The sequence below is a fragment of the Ursus arctos genome, unplaced genomic scaffold, assembly GCF_023065955.2.
Source record: "Ursus arctos isolate Adak ecotype North America unplaced genomic scaffold, UrsArc2.0 scaffold_1, whole genome shotgun sequence".
Lineage (NCBI taxonomy): Eukaryota > Metazoa > Chordata > Mammalia > Carnivora > Ursidae > Ursus > Ursus arctos.
The window spans coordinates 5238881-5264816 of NW_026622763.1; the positions used below are offsets into that span (position 1 = coordinate 5238881).

General features: G+C 46.8%; 1 protein-coding gene across 1 annotated transcript in view; it reads right to left on the reverse strand.

The window, feature by feature from the left end:
• Positions 1–371: 371 nt before the first annotated feature.
• TEX51 (testis expressed 51) overlaps positions 372–25936 on the reverse strand; it is a 34707-nt gene continuing 9142 nt past the window's right edge. The window contains exon 8 of the mRNA XM_057316873.1: positions 372–444. Within this exon, the coding sequence (XP_057172856.1) occupies positions 372–444 (73 nt within the window). The remainder of the gene's footprint in view (positions 445–25936) is intronic.

Genomic DNA, 25936 nt, shown 5'->3' on the forward strand with positions numbered 1-25936 from the left:
GGAAGAAGTGAGTTGGAATTTACTGTGGTCCTTACCTTAAGTTTCTTCTCTCAACTTCAAATTAAAAATAACAAACCTCTAGTGTGGAGACCTAGAATTCTGTTTCCTGGCCAAATAAATCCTGTCATATTTCTGGGACTGATTTCACAACTAATTAAGGATTTATTATAGCTGCCCTCCTCCCACACACCCCTCTTGTGCTGATAGGACTGGCCACGGGAGAAAGAAAGTGAGAAATTGTCTAAAAATAAAGCAAATCTGTAAGACCATCCTTAAGAAAGCTGTAGGCATCCCTTTGGACTTGAGTTGGAACAGATGGAATGTGGAGACAGAAGCTTCTGAGTGATGCAGGGGAAGCAGTGCTCCTTCAACTATTCTTTCCCAAAGCCATCTGGCTTCTCCATTAGCTCCAAGCTCCCATCATCAAGGGTCACAGGCCCCCACCTGACAGGAAAGAGACAATCTGATGAGTTGTCACATCTCTGCAGGCTCCACCACCTCATCAGCTAAGGCCAAATCTCCATACGGGTGGAGAGGGTTCAAGCTGGCCTATGGTAATTGATGTCAAGATTGAGCTTCTGTCTTAGTTTGGGCTGCCACAGTGAAGTGCTATAGACTGCGTAGTTTAAACAACAGAAATTTATTTCTCACAGCTCTGGAGGCTGGAAGTCTGAGATCCGGGTGCCGGCATGGCTGGGTTCTGATGAGGGCTCTCTTCCAGGCTTGTAGGTGGTTGCCCATCTTCTCACTGCGTCTTCCCATGGCAGAGAGCAAGGGAGACAGCATGCCCTCTGGTGTCTTTTCAAAAGGCACTAAGCCCATCATGAGGTTCCCACCCTTACGACCTCCTCTAACTTTAATTACTTCTGTAAAGGCCCTATGTCCAAATACAGTCATACTTGCAGTTAGGGCTTCAATGTAGGAATTTTAGGGGAACACAATTCTGTCTATAGCAGGTTCCTTCTGGAGGTGGGGGTACTGACTGAGAAGGGCACAGGAGACTTATTGAGTACTGGGATGTTCTCTATCTTACTGTGGGGGCATATACCATGTGAAAAGCTCAAGATTCATGCTGTCCCTTGTATATAAATTATAGCTTGATTAAAGCAAAACCATGAGAGGAAAAAGCCATGAGTTACATTCCAAATAAATTGATTCATGATCAGTGTGTCCTGTAGACTTTTGAAGATCGACGAATGTCAAAAAAAACTGAATGTATATTTTAATTTTTGCTGATGCTGAGAGGCCTTATTGCTGACAAAGGCAAATATTTGTTAATAATCATATTGTTTAGTGATTAGAACGCAATATATTAAGCATTTTGCCTCCTAACTTGTTATTTTTTTGTGTTACTGCTTGAGGTACATTTTGGGAAATCTGGTTTAGAGTTGACATGTAATACATAATTTCCATTTAAACACCCTCCTTATCTCACACATTTCTTGTGTGAACTAGAATTCCATAATATATATAAAGAGGCCAGTCTTGGGCTGGCATGTGGTAGGTGCCCAATAAATAACAGTGTTAATTTGTAACAGAAACCCACAGGCAGATGTGGGACCTGGGGGCTGGCGGGGAAGTGGGGCATGGTTAGAGAGGAGAGAGGGTAGAGCAGGATGTGGCTGGGGCCCAGTTAGTCATGCGGGGACCCTAAGTCCAGAGCAGACCAGATGCGAGGTTGACACCAAGTGCCCTCTTCTCTCTGGTGGCTGATTCTGGAAACTGGGGCCAGGGCTGAGATCATTCAGGACCTAGATACCAAGCCTTAGGGAAGTGCTGGTGTGGGGCCGGCTGTCTAGGTACAGGATAGAGGGACGAGGACTGGCCACAGGTGTGAGCTGTCAGCCTTCATGAAGCAGCTTCCCCAGTTGGGTGGCTTAGTCATTTCTTCATTTCTTCTTTATTTTGCATATTTATTGGATGCCTGGGGTAGCTAGGTACCATTCTTATGATTATATGTGAGTGATATCCAGAGAGGATAACACTATTTGCCCCCAGCTTTGAGTACTACTTACAAATATAACACTATGGAACAATTCTGTGCCCCAGGTCCTGTGCCAAGTGTTCCTCTCATTTCATCCCCATCACAGCCTTGTGGAGTAGATGCTGTTATAGCCTCATTCACAGATGAGGAAGCCAAAGGACAGAGAATGTCAACTACTTCCTCACACAGTCAGGTGGTGGAACCCCGAGAGTTCAACTGCAGAGTGTGCACTTGTAAGAACTACACTTTGTTGCCTCCATCTATATGACACGCAGTGATTGTAGGAAAAAAGTGCATAGCCAGAAAGTAAATTACATGAAATTCTGATATATAGCAGTGGTGTCTGTTAGCATTATAAGTTGAGATTTGTAAGAATTTTCCCATATAAATATGTGATTTAATTAAGAATGCACCTAGGCGTACATAATTCTATAAGTCTTTGATTTTTATTGAATAAAACGGGCAGAGCACTTTGCCATTTTATTTGCTAAATAATATTCCATTTAGAGTCATGTCAAAAATGTGCTGATTCCATCTGCCATTTACTTAGCTCTGCTCTGAGACTGGCTGAAAGAGACAGGGCTGGGCTGTTAGATGCATCTCTGTTCTGTCCAGACCTAGGGGAGGAACACAATCATGGTTCCTAGGGTTTTCTCTCCTCAAGGGAAGATGATATGATTTCCAGAGAAATTTTTTTTTTAAAGATTTTATTTATTTATTTGACAGAGATAGAGACAGCCAGCGAGAGAGGGAACACAAGCAGGGGGAGTGGGAGAGGAAGAAGCAGGCTCATAGCAGAGGAGCCCGATGTGGGGCTCGATCCCAGATCGCCGGGATCACGCCCTGAGCCAAAGGCAGACACTCAACCGCTGTGCCACCCAGGCACCCCTCCAGAGAAAATTTACCATCACCTGGGAGTTTGTGAGAAACACACATTCTCAGGCCTCAGCTGAAATTCAAAAGTCGTGGGTTGGGGCCAGAAGCCTGTGTTCTCTCAGTTCTCTGAGTGATGCTGAGGGTGCAAAGTTAAGAACCACTGATGAGGGGAAATGATTGTTTGCTGTTCTCAGCTCTGACCTGAGCAGGGCAGGGAAAGGAAAGGTTACACCACTGCGTGAAGAGACAAGCTTTGGGTGGCCCCTTTGAGATGCTGTGTGAGCAGGTGAAGATGACTCATTCACTAGGGAGACCTGGGTGGGAACAGGGAGGTGCCTCATGAGTTACAGCCACCTTCCAAACTTCTAGAACAGGAGCAGCTGAGAACTGAGGCCCTGGGCTAGCTCTGGGAGGAGTGCCAGGAGAATGGGCATGGAGTCCTGTTCATAATAGTAATGTTTGGATCTGAGAGGACAGTAGCCACTATTGTCATAGTGGCAGACACCTGGGGTATGCAGACCTGTCTCGGAAGGCTTAATGCACATCTGTCCTTGCACCCTAGGGTTTCCTAGGGTGTAGCTCCTGAGTCATAGCAGAATCCCCTGAGCCACCAGCTAAACATGTGGGTTTCTGGGTTTCTGGATCTCCAATTTTATTAGGCAGCAAAATAATGGAAAGGTCTATAAAACCAGATGGATGGGCTATACCCCTTGAGTTTGTTATTCAGGTCTGGACCCAGTGGTGCTGCTGGGCAGGGGCTGCACTTGAAGGACCACCGCTTAGGATGCTTTCAGTTACAAGAAAAGGGAATCCAGGGCCAAACAAGCTTAGAGTAAAGAGGATTTGTGATCCTTATGAGGAAAGAGGCTCAGATAGGGCAGGGTCAAGGTTGAGTGAGCCTCCAGGTCATCAGGGACCCAGTTCTTATTTATCTCTCCATTCTTGCTGCTTGTGGTCTCAGCGTCATGGTAGCAGTATGGCTGCCTCTGCTTCAGACATCACATCCTTACCCAACAAGGTGCAGTGGGGGAGAGAGTACTGCTGTCGCAGTATGGTATGCCTGAAGCCTCGGATTCCCCCTGGTTGAAACTGATAAGGTCTTATGCCCCACTTTGAACTAATGACTGAGGCAAACAGGAGACAACCCAGGAGTTGTATGTGGGAGAGGTGGATACCCAATGGAACTCTGGGTGCTATTGGGGAGAGTGAAGAGGAACAGACGCTGGCAGGGTGAGCAACTTGTCCTAATCTGCTAGCACCTTCTTGGTTTTAGCACTGAAAGTCCTGCATTCTGGGAATGTCCTCTGTCCCAGGCAAACCTGGATGTTTGATCACCCTGGATGCTGGGTTGGCCAGTGGCAATGTCTCCCAGTGGGGCAGCACCTGAACCTAAGAGTCCCAATCTGCAGAGGAACTGCATTTTGATGGCTCTCAGGCACACCTGAGAGAGTTTGAGATTTGTACTCTTCCTTCTTCCTTTCACTTCTTCCTTTCCTGGTATTAACATACAAGGCTCAAGTTCATTTATTAACCATCAGCCCAGGCTGTATGCAGACATGTTTGCAGCTGGACCATGAGTCCTTTTTCATAAAAGTGGACATTGCAAAACTCCACTGAAACAGAACCTAACCAGACTTAAGGACTGGAATATGTGTTTATAGCAGGGTGATATGGAGAGGAAGGAGAAGGGGGTGTGGAGACAGGCAGATCTGTGTTGGAATCCCAATGGTGATACACTGGGTTACTTCCTTAGCCCCCATGAGCTTGGTAACACATCCAAAAATGTGGGCTAATGATCCTCAACAAGGCAAATGTGAGGATGCAATGAGGTTGGAGATGAAGGCCCAGATACAGTCAGGAACCTGGTAAATCCTCACCTACTCAGGGCCTTGGCCTGATGCTTGACCAGACCTCTCTAAGTGTGGGCTGGCTTATTGGCCCTGGTGAAGTGTATTTAAGATGATGCAGGAAAGAAAATATTTATTTGTATAAATATTCATCCATGTATTACTGAGGGTGACTGTGAGTGGATGCAAAATGTATGTTCTACTTCATTAAGAACTTTTAACATTAATGATTTTCTTTCTTCCTCACACTAAAGCTAAAAATTAAGTCTATTCCACTTGTCAGAGGGCTCCTCACTGTAATGGGCATTAATGATGCCCACTGTGAGCCGCAGTCCAGAATAAATGAAAACTAGTAGGTGGGAGGATGGTGGAGGCAAGGGAAGCCCTGTTGGGGGCAGCTGCTCATGTGGAGGTGGGAGGAGGCTCCAGAAATATTCCTAGCTCTGAAAATCTGCTTTCCTCCTGCATCAGTGAGGTCTGGACCCTCTCTATCCAACAGGCTAACATGGGTATATCTGGACTCTTATGATGGTGAATGGTCAGGCTTTCCAGGGCAGGACTGCCCCAGCACGGGAGCACATTTAGAAGATAGAGCTAAAAGCCAACCAATACTCTCACTTCTCAAATGTGCCATTTTGCCTAAATTCACAGTATAGTATTATGATTTGTGTTAGCCAGCTTCATGTTTCAGGGAGAACCCAGTTACCAAAGAAAACCATTCTGGATATAAAATACCATTTATTTGGGAAATCCTAAAAGGAAGTTAGTTGTTCTAGGGACGCTGACCAAGGCACACTACTAGAGTTTCATTCTTCTGTCAGGAGATTTTGTGTTCCATTCAGATAAGGACAGGAGGTGACAGAATTCTAAGATGATCCCTGATGGGTCATGCCCATGTAGAAGTCCTTCCTTTCGACTGTGGGTGGGACCTGTGGCTATGGTTTCACTCCCATTTTCAGATTATACTGTAAAGCAAAAGTGAAGGTATTTCACAGATGTAATCAAAAGGAAGATTACTTCAGGTGGGCCTGGCTCAGTCAGGTGAGTCCTTCAAAAGAGGGTCAGAGATAGAAGGGGCAGCACTCTCCTATTGTTCTTGAAGAAACAAGCTGCTGTGTGTGGAGTGGGGCATGTGGCAGGGAATGGCAGAGCTTCTAGGACCCAATGGCCTCAGTCCCATAGCAGCAAGGAACAGAATTCTGCCAGTGAGCTGGAAGAAGACCCTGAGCCTCAGGTGGCTTGATTGCAATGCCTTGATTGCAGCTTTGTGAAGCCTTGAGCAGAGGACCCACCTAATCCATGCCTCAACTCAGGAACCACAGAAACTGTGAGATATTAAATTTGTGTTGTTTTAAGCCACCTAGTTTGTGCACCATCGAGAATTCTTACAGGACAAGAGAAGTGACCCTAAGCCATCAGAACATAATAATAGCTATCATTTATTGACCTTCCACTCTATGGCAGGCACTTTTATCCATTATCTCATTTAATCTTTGAAACAGTTCATGGAGTTAAGGCGGCCTCCTGGGAAAATCCTCTATCTATGACTTAGATTTCCTGACACTATATGGTGGTTTTTCTTTCTCCCGGGAATCAGATGGAATTAACAGTTAGTAACTCTTGCCTACTGTGCTTAAGTTCCTTCTAGAGATGGAAAAGAAGTTGTGCTTGGGTGGCAGATGTACCTGCCTTCAAATTCCATATTTGCCATTTATAAGCCAGGTGACACAGGGTGGATCATATGACCATCTAGAAAGTGTTTCCCAATCTAACAATGAATGGAGTTTGTACAAAGGGTACGATCTATTTTTCAGCCAGACCCACTGTGTGCAGGTCCCTTTATTAGAAACATTCATAGAATTCTCTCATTTACTCCTGACAATAACTTCATGAGCTGGATAAAGTAGTCCTGATTTTCTGGATGAGAAAATGGTCTAACTAGCCCAATGTGAGCCACTGGTGAGTGATGGAGCTTGAATGGAGACAGGTCTGGGGGATTTTTCAGAGAAGTCTTCCTGAGGCCCTTTGCATCATTTTGCCCTAATGTCAGGGTTTCCTGAGTGCCCAGCCTCCCATCTCCATGGATTATCCTAACCCATCCATGGTTGAAGGGGCTGAGCTGTCATCTTCAATATCATTCTGAAATGTCAAGAGAAAGCCCTGTGCCCAATGTTTTCACATATTCTCCATACCCCTCTTCCCCGATTGCTGCCTCTTGCAGGAGTGAATCCTAGTCATGATAGGGCAATGGGATGATGTCTATTCTTGGAGCTTATTCTTGGACCTGAGATTTAAGAGGGGCACAGCCATTGTGGCAGGAAGTCTTGCCCACTCCTGGGGTGAGGGGAGGTTTTTCCCACAGGGTTGCAGGATGGTATTGGCGTGTGTTGTGAAGTGCTGCCTGCCAGCTCAAAGCTTTGCTTCATTGCCAGGATCCTAGCCCACTTTTGAGAGTCGAGCTGTTTCTGTGCACTTTGCTCTGTCTGCTTATTTCCCCACTGACCCCCCCCTTAGGATTTAGCATCCTCTCAAGCATCCAGCCACTCCCAGCTCTGCTTTGGAAAACCAAGCCCAGCTTGATGTGAAAGGAGGATGGAATCTCTCTCATGGATGGGGGTGCCAGTGCCAGGAATACTGGAGCCTGAGACCCCAGACAAGGGAGGCCAGGCACCTTTCATGGTTGGTTCAGTAGCCCTTGCATCTGGGATATTCTTCCAGAGAAAACTTTGGAGTCTGAGTGCTGTTGTTGTTGTTGTTATTGTTTTTCTCACAGAGAGATTTGATTACCTCCTTGCAGTGCAATCAGTGATGTGGTTATTTTACACTAGACCCAAGAGCCCTAAGTTTTGATGGGAAAGTAAACTCCAGTTGCTTTGTGTTCAGAGCTGAGGGCTCAGGCAGGGCTAGTCATACATTCCTAGGAAAGGGGCATTTTTCTTCATTAAGTTGTGATTTAGGAAACATATCTGCCAGCATCTTAACATCTGGGGGCAGTACCTACTGATGCCAGTTAGAACCTCCTATCATCCCTGTCCTGGTCCTTTTCTCCTGCTGGCTTGTGTGTATAAAGGGAGCATACTTCTTAATGAGGTCCTGAATGTATCCCTGTTGGCTGGTAGACAGAGTACAGTCTCCAGGGCTTGACCTGGTCTTGCTTACTTCTGTCCAATGTACACATATGCAACTCACAGGTCCACTCACACAGAGAGACACATACATACACTCATACAGAAAGATGACAACACACACAGACACACATGCGTTTGCAAACATGCACAGACACACAGTCACACACACCTACACATTCACACACATGCCATTTGTTCATACCTACAGTGGACCTATGCATTGAACCTCTCTGCCACACCATGCAGGGCCATACCTCCAGACATTTGTCCATGCTATTTCGACAGACTGGAATGCCTTTCCTGCCCTCATTCTGCTTAGGTAACTTCTATACTTCCTCCATGACTTAGCTGATGTGTGACTTCTTGTGAGGAATTGACCTTGGCCTGGGTCTACAATGTCAGGCTTGGCTGGTCATCCCTTTTCTGGACTCAAGCTACCCTTGTGCTTCTCTCTGTTATGATCCCTTCATTACCCTCCCCAGTTGCCCCGTGGGTTCCTTGAGGCAAAGGCTGACTTCTCCATCCTCCTGTAGTTCAGGTGTGGTCTGGTCCTGCGTGAGTGTTTACTGCATTGACTTAAACTTGCTGACTGCTTCTCTGAATGTCCCATGTCTTTCCTAGCTGCTACATCTTTGCATATGCTGTGCCTTTCCCTTCCCTGTCCCCTTCAGCAGACTGACTCTTGCTCATCTACGAAGATCCAACTTTGGTGTCACCTCCTTTGTCTGGGTCAACTGTGCCACTCTGCTCTGTGCCTCCACCAACCCCCATGCTCACCTGTCTTTGTTTGCATCATTGCATACTGTAATTGTCTCTGCCACACTGGAAGCTCCTCAAGAGCAGTTCTTCAGAGCAGAGTATAGAAGGATACTCATCTTTTTTTTAAGATTATTAATTTATCTGAGAGAGAGAGAGATAGTGAGAGAGAGAGAGAGAGAGACAGAGCACAAACAGGGGGAGTGGGAGAGGGAGGAGCAGACTCCCCACTGAGCAGGAAGCCCAATACGGGCTGGATCCCAGGACCCTGGGATCATGACCTGAGCCCACGGAAGAGGCTTAACTGACTGAACCACCGAGATGTCCCGAGGATGCTCATCATTGTATATCCAGCTATGGTGAGCTGCCCTTGATAGGCTGCTATAGGGAAGGGATAAGCTCAGGAAAGATTGGTTGGTCTTTTCAGCAAGTGAGGGGGAATGTAGAGAGGCCATAAATTCTTGGGCTTTCTGGGTTTGCAAATAAAACTATTGCTCATTTTCAGGCTCTCCAGTCAGGAACGTGTTCTCAAAGTAAGCTACCGCCTTGTTAACATTTCTACAGTCATTAAGGAGGCACTTAGCCAGACAAAGGACTCTAGAATGATTAAGAGAGCGTGGTTTCACAGAAGCCCGATACTTCACTTACAAAGTCTGGAACACAAGGCATGCCTCAGGAAAAAAATAAGTTCGTGGGTATGGTTATTGGTAACCCATATGAAAGTAACCAGAGTGAAATACACAGAAAATCTACATGCTTTGAAAGAGCTTTATTGGCAAAAGTAAGGCCAACCTGGCCTACAAGAGGTGGAGGTTTTTCAAGATGTAAAGGACCTCTGGGTTCTCAGCTTCCTGCAGGCAGGTAGCAGGCTGAGATGCAGTTCAGGGATGTAATGGGGAAATCTTCTCCCAAGCCCTAAACACGTTATACCATGGAGGATAACGGAAAAGGAAGGACCTTCCCAGTGTGGATCCAAGAGTTGTAAAAAATAATGAAAGGAGATCTATTCCCAGGGAGCAAATCCAGGGCCTAATCAAAAGACAGTCCCTACTAGCAGGGTCGAAGCCCTGCCATTATTTCCCTAGTAGTATTTCAAATTTCTGTGGACCTCTTGTAGTCCTTGGTCTCTGGAGGAAGAGAAGACATGTAGATGTGATGTAGTCACGAGATCCTGGACCTGCAGCCTGATATTATGATTGGGGGAGGCTTTTGGGGTGTCTTGGAATAGGCAAAGGAATTGATAAGGCAGACTGTGACAGTTTCAGTTATTATTCAGCAAATGTTTACTCCTCTCCCTCTCCTGCTAGAGACAGAATATATTTTCCAGCTCTGTGGGTGTATGTTGAGCTTGGCCATGGGGCTAGCATTAATCAATGGCATGTTAGCTGATGAAAAAGGAGCAAAGGTGTGAAATGTGCTTGTGGTGTTGGGTTTGTCTTTTTGTCATTTCCATGCCAGGAGCTTCCACTTGGTAGCTCCTGTGCCTTCTTGGAGCAGACCTGAGCCCAACCCACATGGAGAAGTCAAACCCAACCAAACCCATCCCATCAGCCACTTATCGCAACTAACCAGCAGATATGTGAGCAATGATGGAGTATTATTTTGGAGTGGTTTGTTATTCAGGAATAGTTAACTGATATACCTTCTTCCATGTGAGCATAGGTGATAAAGAATAGCCAGGGCACTGGCCTATTTTCTTGGCTGAGTGGGAACAATAACTGGAGAGACCCACAAAGTAAGATCCCAGAGAGAACTAAAGCCCTTGTGCCTGGAACAATCCTCTTTCTCTTTTGGATTTTCACATGACTTCTCAAGGCTCCAGTCTGAGACCCTAGAAGCTGTTCAGAGAGAATGAGGAAGGAAAAGGATGATGGGGTCATGGGTTCACATACATATCCTAATAGGACCATTTTCCTTAAATGAAGATGGAATGTGACTTGTTTTTTTCAATTATAGGGTTAATAAACATTCTCCTCTCTTGATCAACTTTCTCAACTACAGGCGATGCTGTTAACTGTAAACTGCCTCATGCAGTCTCTATGGACTGGCCCCATTACAGTACCATTAAAGCTGTAATCAGACAGTTATTGCCAGTGGTAGTTTTGAGCTACTGAAGGGAGATTTAATTTATTAAAAAAAAATCACATGCGTATGCAACAGATTTATTGGACCTCAACAAATGTTCTTTTAACAAAAATTATAATTTTAAATACTCCTTAAAAAGGGGCCTCATTAAATCTTATGCCAGTCTAAGTATTTAAACAAAATTCAAGTTAAGTGAATCTATTGTCTTCTGTTTTCTTATATAATTAATCAGATGAAAGTCTATCTTTAAAATGGAATTAGCAATTGCCTCCGAAAATACTTATTCTTCATTCTTTTTTCTGATCTATCTGTCCCTGTTTGCCTGTGGCTCCTCTGATGAGATCCTTTTGCGGCCATGAAAGAGCTTGCTCAGATAAAACTTAGTTTTTAGGGGAGGCTTTTTACCTTACCACGGATCACACTGCAGTGTAATTTGTTCTCACGTGTGTGCTCCACTAGGCTGGAGGAATGATGTGCTGCCTCAGATGCTGCTTAGGCAGACGGTCACTCAGCGCATAGAACTGAATCACAGCAATGAATCTCCGAGGGCCTTCACTGAAAGAGAGCCCCTGATGAAGGATTCCAACAAAATGGTACAAATTCAAGCACAGTTATTACTGATTCCCATTTGCCCGAACGCAGATGATCATTAGGGTAAAACACACACGTGACAAGCCTTGGCCATGGACATGCAAGCAGAGCCCTCTGTGTGGCTATTACTTGGGTATCTCTTGGCTTACTTCAACCGTTGTGGTGAAGATGTGGACCTGTGGATGGAAAGACCATGTTGGGCTACCACCTCAGGGCAGGATGTGCTGTAAGAACGTGTTTCTCCTGTGCCCCAAATGCCCTCACAACATCCACTGGCCTGCTCACCTTTCCACCCTCTACTGTCCATCTCAGGTCCCCATGCTTACCTGAGGTGGTTCCCAACTACCTTAGCCCTCTGACCTCATCCTTCCTTGAATCCTTACAGAACTCAAGTTAGGTCTTGATTGAACACTGTTTTAAAAGTCATTTAAATGCTTGCTTTATATCCACCTTCCTTCTTCTGATTCAAATAGACTCTGACAACTGTTTCCGGGAGTTTCCCTGTATCTTCTGTCAGTTGTCTGGGGAAGTGGGATAAGCATGGGCCCTGGGGTTGGACAAGAGGCATTTGCCCCAGCTCTGCCACCTACCTGCTCTCCATAGCTGCTAAGTCCCTGGCAGCTGGGACATGATGGGAAGGCTCTGGGTTTGATGGATGGAGAATCCTGGGTCTGGAGCAGCCCAGACAAGGTGAGGTTGCCCAAATGCTGGCACTGCAGGAGCCCCAAGATCTAGGTGATGTGGCTCGTGAATGAGTATTTCTGTGTGCACTGAGGCTGGTATGCAAGGAAGGTTGCAGTAGAGCTGTGCCCCACCGAATAGAGCACTCTCTGTGAGCTGCCAGCCCATCCACCCACTGAATCCTTATATCAGGTGGCTCTTTGGGAGTAAACCAACAGGGTGAGGGTGGGGTGGGGTGCAATAAGCAAAAAGTCCCCCAAATTTGTAGGAGCCTGACTCCATCTTCCCTGGCCCAATGCTGTTGTGGTGACTGGATGAGGCTCCACTAAGGACTTCTCAGGGCCCCAGTGGCCTCTTCTAGAAGGTGGCTGTGATTGACACAATGGCTATACCGCCTTCCCTGCCACAGACTAGGATGCAAGATGGTGCCTCATTTCAGGGTTGAACTGGCCTTCTCAGCAGAGCTCTCAGACATGAAGAGCCTCTGGCATTCATGGTGTCTGTGCCTGGGGGCCTAGAGGGGACATAGTTTGAAAGTGGGAAAGGTGGGAGAGTATATAAAAGGTAAGAAGAGGCCTTGCATTATAATTCAATGCACTAACTCCACAATGAGAAGCTCTGTGTGTTTGGGGCAAGTGACTTTGTCACTTAAGTGTCACTTAAGTTAAGAAAGTGACTTTGTCTTCCTATTGCTTTAGGTTAGAACTAAGAACTCAGGGCCTATCTGGGGCCTGGCAGGTGTATGAAAAAGTGGGTAGTACCGCCTGGGAAAGCTACCCTGGCTGCAAGGTCCTTAGCTCTGGCTGCCATTGCACCCTCAAATGTGGGCTTAGGAGGACCTTATAGTCAGTGTTTGGAAAAAAATTGAAAATCAGGATTTTAGTGTGAAATTCAAATTTTAAAAGTTGACAACTGCCAATTGGATTTGATTTTTGGTCTACTAGTGTGTTCTGTACAGACTGCTGCTCTTGGGGAGGGTGTGTGTGTGTGAGAGAGAGGGAGATACAGAGAGAGAGAAAGAGAGAGAGGTTTTTACTCATACCCAAAAGAATAAAGAGGAATTGAGGCCTATCTCAAACTGGCCTTGGTAGAGGGAGCCTAAAGATTGGGCTTGAGTGCTGAGCTCCACCCTGACCTCTCCAGCCAGAGTCCCTAACGTGCATATCAGACTTGGGGAGAGTGGACAGCTGGGGAAGGAGGTGGGGCTCTATGGGCAGGGACTGTAGTTTCCCCAAGTGTGGGTAAGTGGTTGATGATTTGCATTCTAAAAAGAAGCAGAGGCCTGTAGGGCTTCCTTTTGGGGTACTTTTCCCTTAGACAAGAGGACAGGAGTCAGTGAGAAACTTCTCCCATCCCCAGCTTTCCTAAAGGAGGTGATCTTAAAAGAGATGGACAATCAGACCTGGGAGTATAAGATCCATCTCAAGGGTTGTTGTGAGGAATAAGTGTGATGACGCTGGTGAGAGTGTCCCCCTTGGTCCTCCTGCTAGGTCATGCAGCAAGCTCTGGGTGGGGGCTGGGGTATAGAGTGGCCCTCCAGCATCTCCCCCTCTAGGCTCTGTTTGGAGAGGATGGTCTCCTGCTGCACACTCAGCCTGGGAATGGAGCACCATCAAGCTGACCTCGCTGTATGGGAGTGGTCACCCCCTCAGGGATTTCTGGTTTTCCATAAGACATGCAGCTGCAGGGTGTACAGCACAGTCAGCCAGTGTCATTTTGGGACTAGAGGAGATGAGTAGGACAGGGAGGAGCATGAGCATGGGTGTCTGCAGCTTCTGGCATGAGCGGCCACTGTCTCAGCACGGGCAGCTCACTGACAGTGTGACGAGACCGTCTCAGCCTGCCACCCACAGCTGCCTGTCCATTCATCATATCCATCCCACGTAGGTCATGACAGCCTGTCACCACTACTTTGCACCCCTGCCCTTTCCAGCCAGGGAAAGAGCACATCTTGGGGGCAGGGTGGTCAAGAGTGTGGATTCCAGGGTCACATAGACCTGTCTTGTTCTTACTAGCAGTGTGACCTTGGGCAAGTTACCAAATCCGTCTGGGTCTCGGTTTCTTCATACAGTAACTCTAGCCTCCCAGGGTCAGGTGGGTGAGCTGAGATCATGCATGTAGAGTGCAGACTCCAAGAAAGTATTTGTGGGAAGTCAGCTGTTGTCATGGGTGCCACCATTGCCCTGCCGGTGATTATTCCCTCCCAAGTCACCCTCTCTGGGTGGCACAGTGATCTGCCTCCTGGATCTGCCCCTTTTTCCTTTGCACACAATTGTCCAGGAAACACCTATAGGGACAGCTGGAGAACCACCCCAAACACCCCAAACCACCATCAGGTAGAGCACCCTTCACATCAGAGGAGGTGAGTGTGGCTGATGGCTGAGGTCTTCTTGGAGGAGCGATGCGGATTTCTTGGTTGGTCACTTAAGTTCCCGGCAGTGCGTGTGGGTCCCTTACCCTTTGTAAACCTGGGCTGGGCCCTGCCCACTGAGCCTGCAGGGCCCTGGGTTCATGCTGGGTCACAGCAGTGAAGCCTATGAGCATTGTCCCCCAGCATCTGCCAGCCTCAGCAGATAGTGGGTGGGGGCAAAAGGGCCACACTGCTGCACATTGGCTGTGAGGTGCTTATCTTCCCTTTCATGAGTTCAGCTACAAACTTGCCAACCAGAGAGTGTTTACCACTTAATTTTCTCCTTAACATTTACATTCATTTTAAAATAGGGAGACTGATGGGGACTTTGGGTACTGCCCTCCCTCTGCTGCAAGGGATCTAATTATTGCCAAAGAGGAAGGCTGGTTACCAAGTGCATGGGAAGACTTCACTGGATTCAGGCAAGGCCTGTTGCCAGAGTCTCCTTGGGTCCCCAGAGTGAGGCCACTGTCTACCCAATGAAGAGAGAGTATTGGCTTAGAGGTTGTGTGGGTGTGGGACTCCCACCCCCTCCTGCCCTGCCTCTCTGTTGGCCAGATCTGACCTTTCCTCTCCTAGCACAAATTAGTGCTGCAGTCTGGTAGAGCAGTCCAGGATATACCACTAGCCTCTGTGGCCTGAGCCAAAGGTTTGTCACTAATGATGAGAATTGTAGGCTGCAGAGGCACAAAGGGTAATCATGGTTAAGTTAGTGGACAAGATATTTTTGGTCAAGTGAGATCTCACAGTGGTTTTCAATTATTCTTCTTCTGCTCCCCTTCCTTCCACCTAGCTCAATCCTGGTTGTATTCATCAGGCTCTCCAGAGAAACAGAATCAATAGAAGATATATATATATATGAAGACCTCAGCCATCAGCCACACTCATATATATATATATATGGAGAAAGAGAGAGAGAGAGAGAGAGAGAGAGAGAGAGAGAGAGATTGATTTATTCTAGGAATGGACTCACACAGTAATAGAGAACCAGGAGAATGTGGTATAATTTTGTCCAAGTCCAAAGGCCTGCGAACCAGGAGCTCTGATGTCTGAGCTGATCCTCCAGCTCCAGCTCCAGGAGAGAGAGAGAGACAGAAAGAGAGAGAGAGAGACTCCCATCCTCCATTTTTTTGTTCTACTTGGGCCCCCAGTGGATTCTAAGACGCCTGCCTACATTGGTGAGGGTGGATCTCTTTACTCAGTCTACTGAATCAAATGTTAGTCCCTTCCAGTAACGCCGTCACAGACATACCCAGAAATAATTACTCTCTGGATATCCTTTAGCTCAGTCAAGCTGACACATAAAATTAACTATCATACTAGGGCTACCTCCTTTGAGAAGGCTTCTTGATCTCCATGCCAGTTCTGTGCTCTGAAGTCATCTTGTGCTGTTCTCCATCAGGGTGCGATCACCCGTGGGGAAATGTCAGCTTATGGACCTGTCTCAGGCTTCAGACTGTCATCCCCCCAGGTCAGGGCCTTGTCCTGGTCACTCTGTACCATCAGTGCTTATCCTCGGGACTGGCACAAAGTGTGTGGGAGCGGCTGTCTGCCCAGCTGCTGACCCTGCCTGGTGGTGGGGCAAGTCTGATGCCATGTCCTTCCTTTTCATGGGTTAACCATCTACCCCCTTAGTTGTTCTACTATTTATTGAGCTCCAATTGTGTGTCAGGCAATAGGTTGAGCACTGAGCATGCAGTCAATAGCTTTCATGAAATCTCCAGTCTAATCAGTTAAAGAACAAAGGAATACATAATTACACAAGTTAAAGAACAAAGGAATATATAATTACAAGCTGAGGTAATTGTTACCACGGAAAAGTAAATGGTCCCCATGAGTCAGAATAATTAAGGGAGAAAATAATTCTAATTTTTTAAATTATAACAAGTGTTGACAAAGATGTAGAGAAATTGGAACCCATACGCTGATGGTGGGAATGTAAAATGGAGGCACCTTGGCAAACAATTTGTCTATTCCTCACAAAGCTGAACATAGAGTTACCATATGGCCCCACAATACCACTCCTAGGTATAAACTCAAGGCAAGTGAGAACATACGTCTACACAAAAACTTTTACATAAATGTTCATAGCAGCATTATTCATAATAGCCCAAAAGGGGGAAACAATCCAATTGTCCAACAACTGATGAATGAATAAACAAATATGATACATCCACAAATGGAGTCATTCAGTCACAGAAAAGAATGTTCTATACATGCTACAACATATATGGGTTCATAGATGATCCTTGAAAACATTATGCTAAATGAAAGCAGCCAGACATAAAAGTCTACACATTGTATAATTTCATGTATGTGCAATTTCCAGAATAGGCAAATCCATAGAGAGAGAAAGCACACTAATGGTTGACTGGGGCTGGTGGGCTGGGTAATGGGGAGTGAATGTATAGTTTAACAGGGTGATTTTTAATGTTATTTGACCGACATCTCAATAAAAAATAATAATGAACTGCACACCCACATAGCCACTACCCAGGTCAAGAAATAGAAAGTTGCCAGTAGGTGATGAGATACACGGACAAGGAAATGATGGTCATGAAAGAAGTTTTTTGTACTCAAAGATCCCTGGGAAGAAGAGGCACAGTGCGGCCTGCAGGGCCACATGGAGAAGCACTGGGGCAATCAGAAGACAGAGGTAGTGAGGGGAAAACACGGGCAGGAGGCTTTACTGTGGTTTCTGTGGGAAAGAACAGGTGAGGAGTGTAAGGAGGTTCAGGATTGGGTAGTTTGAGTATCTCAGTTGGCTCTGTGGCACTGGGGCTGACCCCACTTCTGGCATCTGACCCTAAGGTGATTAGGGCAGGTGGATAGTGGCCTCGGGTATGAAAGCCCCACAAAGGAGATGGTTGGAGGGTGGGCTCTGGCTGGCTTGATTGGCATTTGAATGGTGCACTCCACGTGGGTTGTTTGCTGTCTCTAGGAATTAACTGGTGCAGGAAGGAGCAGTCCCTCCAGAGTCAGCAAGGCCTCACACATCAAAACATTAGAAATACACATAATGAAGACATGGGTAATACTAGGGTCAGAGTCCTACTGCCAGCTGTGAATACTGAGAGCTAGGGGCCCCTACGTTAAGTGTTTCACATGCATACAACCACCTAACCACCTGTTTGGTCCCATCACCTGTGCCTGGCACCCCATCTCCAGGCTTCTGGGAGGCGGACGAGGGGGCAGTCCTCAGGAGCATAGAGTGGAGAGGGGCTTCTTAACACTCTCACTGAGCTGCACCCTTACTCATGTGCAGAGGGCTCCAGTGCTGCCAGTGCCTGAGAAGTCTGAGCACTGGTGAATGAGGTTGTGAGCATGGTCAACCATGCAGGAGGAGCACTTATCAGTGATACTGTTTACAGTCACCAATGTGTGGCAATAATAGTCAGCTTTAGTGTTCCACACTCAGTGCATTCTCTCACTGCCGGCAGCAGAGGCCCATGGCTCCCCTGGCAAGCACTCTTTGGTGTGCTCCTGGCTCTTAGGATTCTGAGGCCATTTGGCCTCTATATTGCTGGCTTTGGCCCTGGTGTCTCTGTGGTGCTAGTTCCATTGCTTCCACACCTCTGTTCTCCAGCTACCAAAGCTTGATTGCTGTTGTGTTCTCCCCTCTTCTCCTCAATCACTACAGGTTTATCATCAAAAACCAAAACTCTTCAGTATAGTTTTAATGGAGTTTCAGGAGGGAGCAAAGTTAGATAAATGCATTCAATCCTCTAGAAGAAACCAGAAGACCTGCAAGAATGATTTCTTGTAAATAGCCCCATATCTCTAATTTTTCTCCAGCATATTCTGGAGCCACAGGACCTACGCCACAAGGAATTCAGTATGTGAAGAGTTTCAATTTGCAGCAATTGATCCACCAGCTAGAACCCTGAATGATGTGCTCACCAGACAACCAGGGGGTGGTGAGGTGGTATACATGGGGCAGGGATCTCTTGGGACTCCAGGTCATGTGTTCAGAGCAGTGTGCGTCTTGGGAGGAGTGATGGTAGTCCCTCCTTACTGGTCCTCAGGGAGTCCTGCCAGACTCTCCTCCCCACCCTTACCCCCTGTTTCCATTCTCTACCATCTGTGAATCAGATCATATTGTTCCCCTGCTTAAAACTCTTCAGTACTCCCTCATGTCACTCAGAATCCAAATATTCCACCACAAACCACATAGCTTTGTGTAATTTGGTCTATGGGCTATGCTCCCATCCTTCCTTTTACCTCTTTCTCTTCGCTATGCACCAACTTGTTCCTCCCATAGGCCAAGCTCTCTTGCACCTTAGGGCTCCTGCACATGCTGTGCCCTTGACCCGGGGGCTCTGCTGTACTTTCACTTTGGCTGGCACCCCCACCCTCTGGTCACAGGTTGAAGACCGTTCCTGGACACCACCTCCATTCTGGCTCCAGCCCCAGTGTGGGTTGCCTGCTCCACAGGGGGCCAAGCCTGGTCTGTATGGGGGTATCCCAGGCAATATCTGCTCACATAGAAAGGAGGCTACTTTGGGAGTGCATCATCCCCATCTAATGTGAGATACAGTTAACAAGAGTCCACATGTAATGGATTGGCTCAGTCTTCTATAAAGGGATCCAAGAACTGGCCTAGAAATATGTGGCTGCAAAGATTGGGGAATACCCTGGTGAGGGTCCTAGAAAGTCAGTGTGGTGAACAGGCAGGCAAACAATTCTGGGCCAGAACCCAAGCTCTGGTATTTCCTTGTGTGATGGTGATCAAGTCACTTAACTTTTCTAAACCTCAGTTTCCTCACCTATAAAATGGGTATAAAAAGAGTAACTGTCTGTTGTGGCAGGGATTAGGTGCTGAAGCTGGTGAAGGCTCTGTGACTATTTCCAGCACATAGAATGTGGATTCACAAGCAGTCACCGCCCTCCCACCCCAGAGGTTCTGGGAAGGTGCAGTTGATGAACACAGAGCTTGTCAGTAGAAAATGTATGCGAAACACTGATGGGGCTTGAGTGTGTAGGGGGTGCTCTGAATGCTCTGGAGTAGGTGTGCTCAGGATCAAGAGCTGAGTTTTAGTCTCCAGGACTGGTTGGGATGTCCAAAGAAGACCGGCTCAGGCGTAGGTTCAGGCCACTGGTGTACCAAGGTCATTCAATCAGCCCCCCTTGCTGTGACATCAGTGTGTTGAGTGATTGTGACCAGACTTTGCTTCCTCACCTAGACTTGCCTTCAGAGAGAGGCTTCACTCCTATGGCTGCTTAGCAGATAAGGTTCTTACTGTCCATGAGCAGTGGTGCTGGATTTATGCAATCTCCCTGTGGTTTGGTTAGTGTGTGTTAGCTGGGGCTCAATCAGAGCAGCAGAGCCAACTGCTGTCTATTATGCCCTAGGTGGCTGTGGGAGCTGAGCAGCCTGTGGAAGGCCTTTGTCAGTGTGGGATGCTGGAGGCAGTGGGGGAGGGAAGACAGGTGTGAAGGAGGGGGAACCCACGAGGACAGGCTGAAACCTGTGTTGGTTCCCACGGCCTCCAACCTTGACGATGTGGATGTCCTGCCAGAGAAGCTCATGGCCTTAGTCACAGAGCTAAGTCCACATCAGGACTGGAGGAATAATGGGGAGGAGCCACAGCCCAGGCCCAGCCACTCATGCTGACAAGGTGAGTCAGCAAGTTGTTGACAACATGCATGAGCTGCAAAAGCATCTGCACCTCATCTCTGCAAGCCCCCCTCCCCCAGCCCTGTTTCTAAGCATAAGCAACAGTATGGCCACTGTTGTGCTTCTGCCTCCAAATCCAGTGCAGAATACCTCCTGTGGCCCATCCTAACCAGAAGCACAAGGGGAGGGAGTTCTGTGAAGCAAAGGTCAGCCAGCTGAGCTGACTGAATCACTGTGGTTAATGTGAAATGGCCCTTTGGGTGCATATTGCCTGCTGAGGACATGGTATCTGCTCTTACCAAAGTGAGGGGTAGTTGTGAAGTCTGCGTGAAGCACCTGGGGCTGCTCCTCTGTGAGTTCTCTGCTGGACAGCACCCAGCACCCAGTGCCTGCCTACTGGCAGCCTGGAGCCACCACCAGTAACCAGGAGGGCAGAAGAAGGGTCTTGGAGCTGGGATGGGCCAGTGCTACCCTGATTTTCAGAAGGGGGAATATTATGGACTCACTTGTCCCTCTCCAGATTTATATGTTGAAATCCTTAACCCCTGATGTGATGGTGTTAGGAGGTGAGGCCTTTGGCAGGTGCTTCAGTCATGAATGGGATTAGTGACCTCACAAGAGTTCTCTCTTTCTGACATGTGAGGATACAATGAGAAGATGGTCATCTGCATACCAGACACAGTCTGTCAGCACCTTCCTCTGGGAATTCCAGCCTCCAGAACTGTGAGAAATAAATGTTTGCTGTTTAAGCCCCCCAAACCATGGTGCTCTGTGATAGCAGCCTGATCCTACTAAGACAGAAGAAAACAGATACATACACACAGACCAGTAAGCTAAGGTCCATCCTGTATGAGGCTGCACAGTGAACAACTCAAACATTGGCTCATTTTGAGGGCTCTGGGTACAAAGAAGAAGGTGGGAGGTGAGGGTGGGGAGAGGGGACTGGCAGCCAGCAGGGCAATCAAAGGACCCAACTGTATTTAGCAGACCCATGTTAGGGTGTGCCCAAGAGCTTGACGTAGGAGTGGGTACCTGTGTGCAGCAGCCACTCCAAGCCTTGGAGTCCCCGCCAGGTTGGGTGTAGGGTCTATTCCCTGGGAGATCTGGTGACAGGGTGGTTGGGACAGCAGGAATTGGGGCAGACAAGGGGGTGGCAGGCAGGAAAGTTCCTATGGCACAGAGCTTGCATTCTATGTTCTGCAGGGCAGAGAGACAACAGCAGCAGATCCACTCTTGATGCAGTTCGACGGTAAGTGCTGGAGCGGAAGGGGGCTGAGAAAGACTGTATTGCAGGAATCTGCCCTGCTCTGAGCACCCAGGCGAGGGCTCCCTAAAGAAAAGAAAGGTTGAGTGGAGTTCTCAGTGTTGAGTAGGAATTGCCCAGCTGAAAGGGGCAGAGAAGAAATATGTAGTGAGGAAAATGGCACATCTGGAGAATTAAAAATAGCCCAGCATAGCCAGAGTGTAGTCTAGCTCTTTGGAAACATGATAGCAGAGCCATCAGTAAATTCCTACTGTTAGGGGCTGAATCATATCCCCTGCCTGCAAAATCATATGTTGAAGCCCTAACCACCAGTATCTCAGGATGCGACTGTATATGGAGATAGGGTCTTTTTTTTTTTAATAATATTTTTAAAATTATATTATGTTAGTCACCATACAGTACATCCCTGGTTTTTGATGTAAAGGTCCATGATTCATTAGTTGCGCACAACACCCAGTGCACCATGCAATACGTGCCCTCCTTACTACCCATCACCAGCCTATCCCATTCCCCCACCGCCTCCCCTCTGAAGCCCTCAGTTTGTTTCCCAGAGTCCATAATCTCTCATGCTTCATTCCCTGTTCTGATTACCCCCCCTTTCTTTATCCCTTTCTTCTCCTACCAATCTTCCTACTTCTTATGTTCCATAAACGAGTAAAACCATATAATTGTCTTTCTCTGCTTGACTTATTTCACTTAGCACTGGAGGAGATAATGCTAGGAGATAGGGTCTTTAAAAATGTGATTAAGTAAAGTGAGATCACTACAGTAGGTCTTAATCCAATATGAATGGTGTTCTTTTAAAAAGGGGGATTAGGACACACACACACACACACACAGAGGTAAGACCTCGTAGGCACAGAAAGAAGATAGACACCTATGCACCAAGGAGAGAGGCCTTAGAAGGAACCAGCCCTCACAGCACCTTGATCTTGGACTTCTAAACTCCAGAACGGTGAGGAAATAAATGCCTGTTGTTTGAGTCACCCAGGGGTTCTTTGTTATGACAGGCCTGGCTGACTAATATGCGTACTAGGTGCCAGGTATTGGCCTAAGTCATTTATACATAGGAACTTATATCTCATTCCAACCCTAGCAAGCAGGTGTCATTGCTCTCCCCCTGTGCTGATGAGGACACTGAGGAGCAGGGGTAAGAACTGAAACCATCCACATCCCAGAGCTTACTGTCTGCATTAATATGACTTCACTGTTGGACATTCAGCACTGACATGACTTTACAACTGCATGACATTCTTGCTCAGGAAGACAAAGTTGCAAATATCTTTATGGTTTGTTTCAGAAACTTCTTAAAAATCCATTTACCTGGGTAATGGACCACTCAACTTTCTCTCGAAAGGGTAAGTAATCTCTTCTAAAAAAATCGATTGGTTGGGCTCATCAACTGACTGCATGTCGAGCATGGTTCCTTGCTGTGTCCACAAATCCTTTTGTGTTGAGAATTTTGCCCAGTGCCAATGAGGGCCCCTAATTGGAAAGATCTACCTTGAACCAGACCATCCAGACCTCATAAATATCCCACATTCGCCTTTTCTCCTCCGACATAAGTCTATGAGGCTTTCGCTCTTCTCTTTGCAGGGAGCAGCAAGCCTGGCTTTGCTTGATCAACAGATTATTTTGGTCATCTTTCTGGGGAGTTGGCAGTCAGCAGAGGTTAAGTAACTTGTCTTGGATCACATAGCTGGTGAATGATGGACCAGGCTGGGACCCTTGTAATCTGGCTGCAGCGTCTGTGCTTCTAACTGAAGTGCCTGAGGGTCAGGGTCAGAGGGAGCTTACAGTCTCTGGGTCCATCCCACCTCTGCCTGACTTCCTGGGAGGGTAGGCAGCACTTTGGAGGCAGCTGTCCCATTGTTGGGGAGCCATTGTTGGAGGCAATGTGGTGCAGTAGAAGGAAAAGGGCTCTGGGTTGGCACAGACCCAGCACATTCATTGGTTAGCTGTGTGACTTTGAGCGGGTGACCTGACCACCCTGAACTTTGAATTCCCCATCATCAAAATGAGGATAATGGGCCACAGCTCACATGGTCATGGTGAAGATGAAAAAGGGTTAGTATTGATAAGTGCCTGGCACATGGTAGTTGCCCAATAAATGGCATTTTCAGTACTGCTTGTGTATATGGAGCTGATGTTTGCTTCCCAGATTGCCTCCTCCCTCCCCCACTATTCAGCTTGCTGTTTCAACAAACATAGACTGGTCTCCTGATGTTAGAAAGTTCTAGGACTTCAAGCAAGTCTGTCTCCCCAGAGCATTTTCATTCCTTTCACCTTTGTCCTAGAGTTGGTGGAGTTGGGGCAGTAACTTCAGAGAGTAGCACCCCTGAGCCCTTCTAGACCTAGGGCTCTTTGTTTCTGTAGCTTAGAGATGGAAATGGACACTCCAGAAAAAGGGCATATGATATGGCTCAGCGAAAAGAGCACTGGACAAGGTATTTGTTACCATCCAGCTGTGTGCTGACCCCTTCACATCTTGGTTTCTTTTTCCTTTCTTTCTTTCTTTCTTTCTTTCTTTCTTTCTTTCTTTCTTTCTTTCTTTCTTTCTTTCTTTCTTTCTTTCTTTCTTTCTTTCTTCTTTCTTTCTTTCTTTCTTTCTTTCTTTCTTTCTTTCTTTCTTTCTTTCTTTCTTCTTTCCTTCTTTCTTTTTGAATTTTGAAAACAAAATAAGGTCGTGAGGATGACAATGATGTGAAGCAGGTGGGCTATGTGCAGGACACTGTTCCTGTGGCTGGCAACAGGGAGGGGAGGCAGGGATCTATCTCTCCTGCGTGCCATAGCCTCTCACTCGGTGGAGTGGCCCAGACAGCGTGCCTCTTCTGGCAGATGTTATGTATTTGCAGAATATGGGTTCAGTGTCCAGAAGTGTCTGTTGGTCTTCTTTGCCACACAAGCATTTTGAAAGCCTTCTGGATTTACTGAGGCAAAGAATATTGATCCTTAACTTCAAACAAATTTGAGGATATGCCTTTTTCTGTGTAGATGTCTCTTTCATAAAAGAGATGGGATCCTTGTCAAACACCTGCTATCAGTTAACACCATAGGGTTCTAATGGCTTTCCTCTGACAGGATGGGCCCTACATTTTCATTTCTCAACAACCCACCTCCTTTCTATTAAGATTCTCTTCTTATAAATTGCCTCTGTGTCTTTTTGGTGTTCCTCCTGGCCTCTCTGAATGCAGCTGTTTTACCCTGAAGTCAGGGTAGGAGGAGGAAAATTTAATGTGGGGCCTTTGAAGGTGGGTGGATTCATGAGCTAACTGGGACAACTTCGGATTTTTAACCTCTCTGGGTCTTGGCCTGAGATATGACATCTTTGAATCTTGTGCATTCTGAAGGTGTATATACCAGTGCATGACACCCACACATGTCCACACTTTACAGTGTGCCAGCTGATAGGAACAAAGCTGGGGTCTGGCATCTAATGGAAAAGTAACCTTTTGTATGGGCTTATGTTGAAGGTCAGGAATGATTTATATAATGCACCTAGTACAGTGCCTGACCATTGAAGGTGCTCAATAAATGATTAAAAAAGATATGGGAAAATTGATTTAGAAGAGCAAATGACATGCTCAAATGGCATTTTCCATTGCAGACCAAACAGTGACAGAAGAAAGGAAACATAGGGGATAGGGGCAGATTTCATTCTTATGATAGTGTTGATAAAAATGGCCACCAACAGAGGCAATACACTAATGACTGCTGCAGTGGGAATGTGGGGGTGGAAGGTAAGACTTCTCCTCAGTCCTCTGGTTCTGGATTTACTTCTCAGTTTCCAGACTATGAAAAGTCTGAAATGCTCTTTGGAAAAAAGATGTACCTGGGTAAGTAACAACCTCACTGAGTCTCAATTTCTTTATCTGTAAAGAGAGGATTATAATACTTAATACATGTTGGTACAGTTAAATAAGATAAAGTAATAAGCATTGTATAGAATGGAAATGAGAAAAGTGTCAGACATCTTCTTGTTCAGCAGAGTCTCTGGCTGGTGTGTGGTAGAGCCAGGTCATATGGATATGTATTTCCTTGAAGGAGAGGCTCAGTGTGACCACAGATAGAAGGTAAGGGAGCATGTAGTAGATTTGGAAAACAAGGACTGGGAGACTCAGCCAGGGCTGTGATGGGAGGTGTTGCTGGTGACTGGTAGGGGAGAGTTGAGGGCACCCTTGCTGAGAGCTTCGGCTCTTGTCTCAGTTGCTCCAGACTGAGCAAAAGCTGAAGCTCTCAGGCTCCAAAGTACATAAAAACACTGCCAGATTCTGAAAAGGCTTTATACATGACTCCCCTACTCATTGGCTGGAACTCTGGTAGATTCTGCCCACTGACCAAGAGGAATGCCACTCTGGAGCCCTGACAGTGGAACAGCTCAGAAACCTGTGGATTCTGGGTGTGTGTGTGCATGCTCCCGTCCCTCCAACACCCCATGTGGAGTGGCAGGACTGTCACACCTGCCCTCCTGGATCGTATGAGATCCCCTTGTCCCAGGGCCCCACTGGCACCTGGTGCCATCAGTGTTAGAGGCCAGTGTGTCCCCTGATATCCCACTGTGGCTTTTGCAGGTGTTTTCTTTGCACTCAATAATGCTGAGTATCTTTTCATGTGCTTATTTGGCCCTTGTATATCCTCCATGGTGAAATGTCTTTCTATGTTTTTCGGACATTTTCTAATGGGATTGCTTGAGTTTT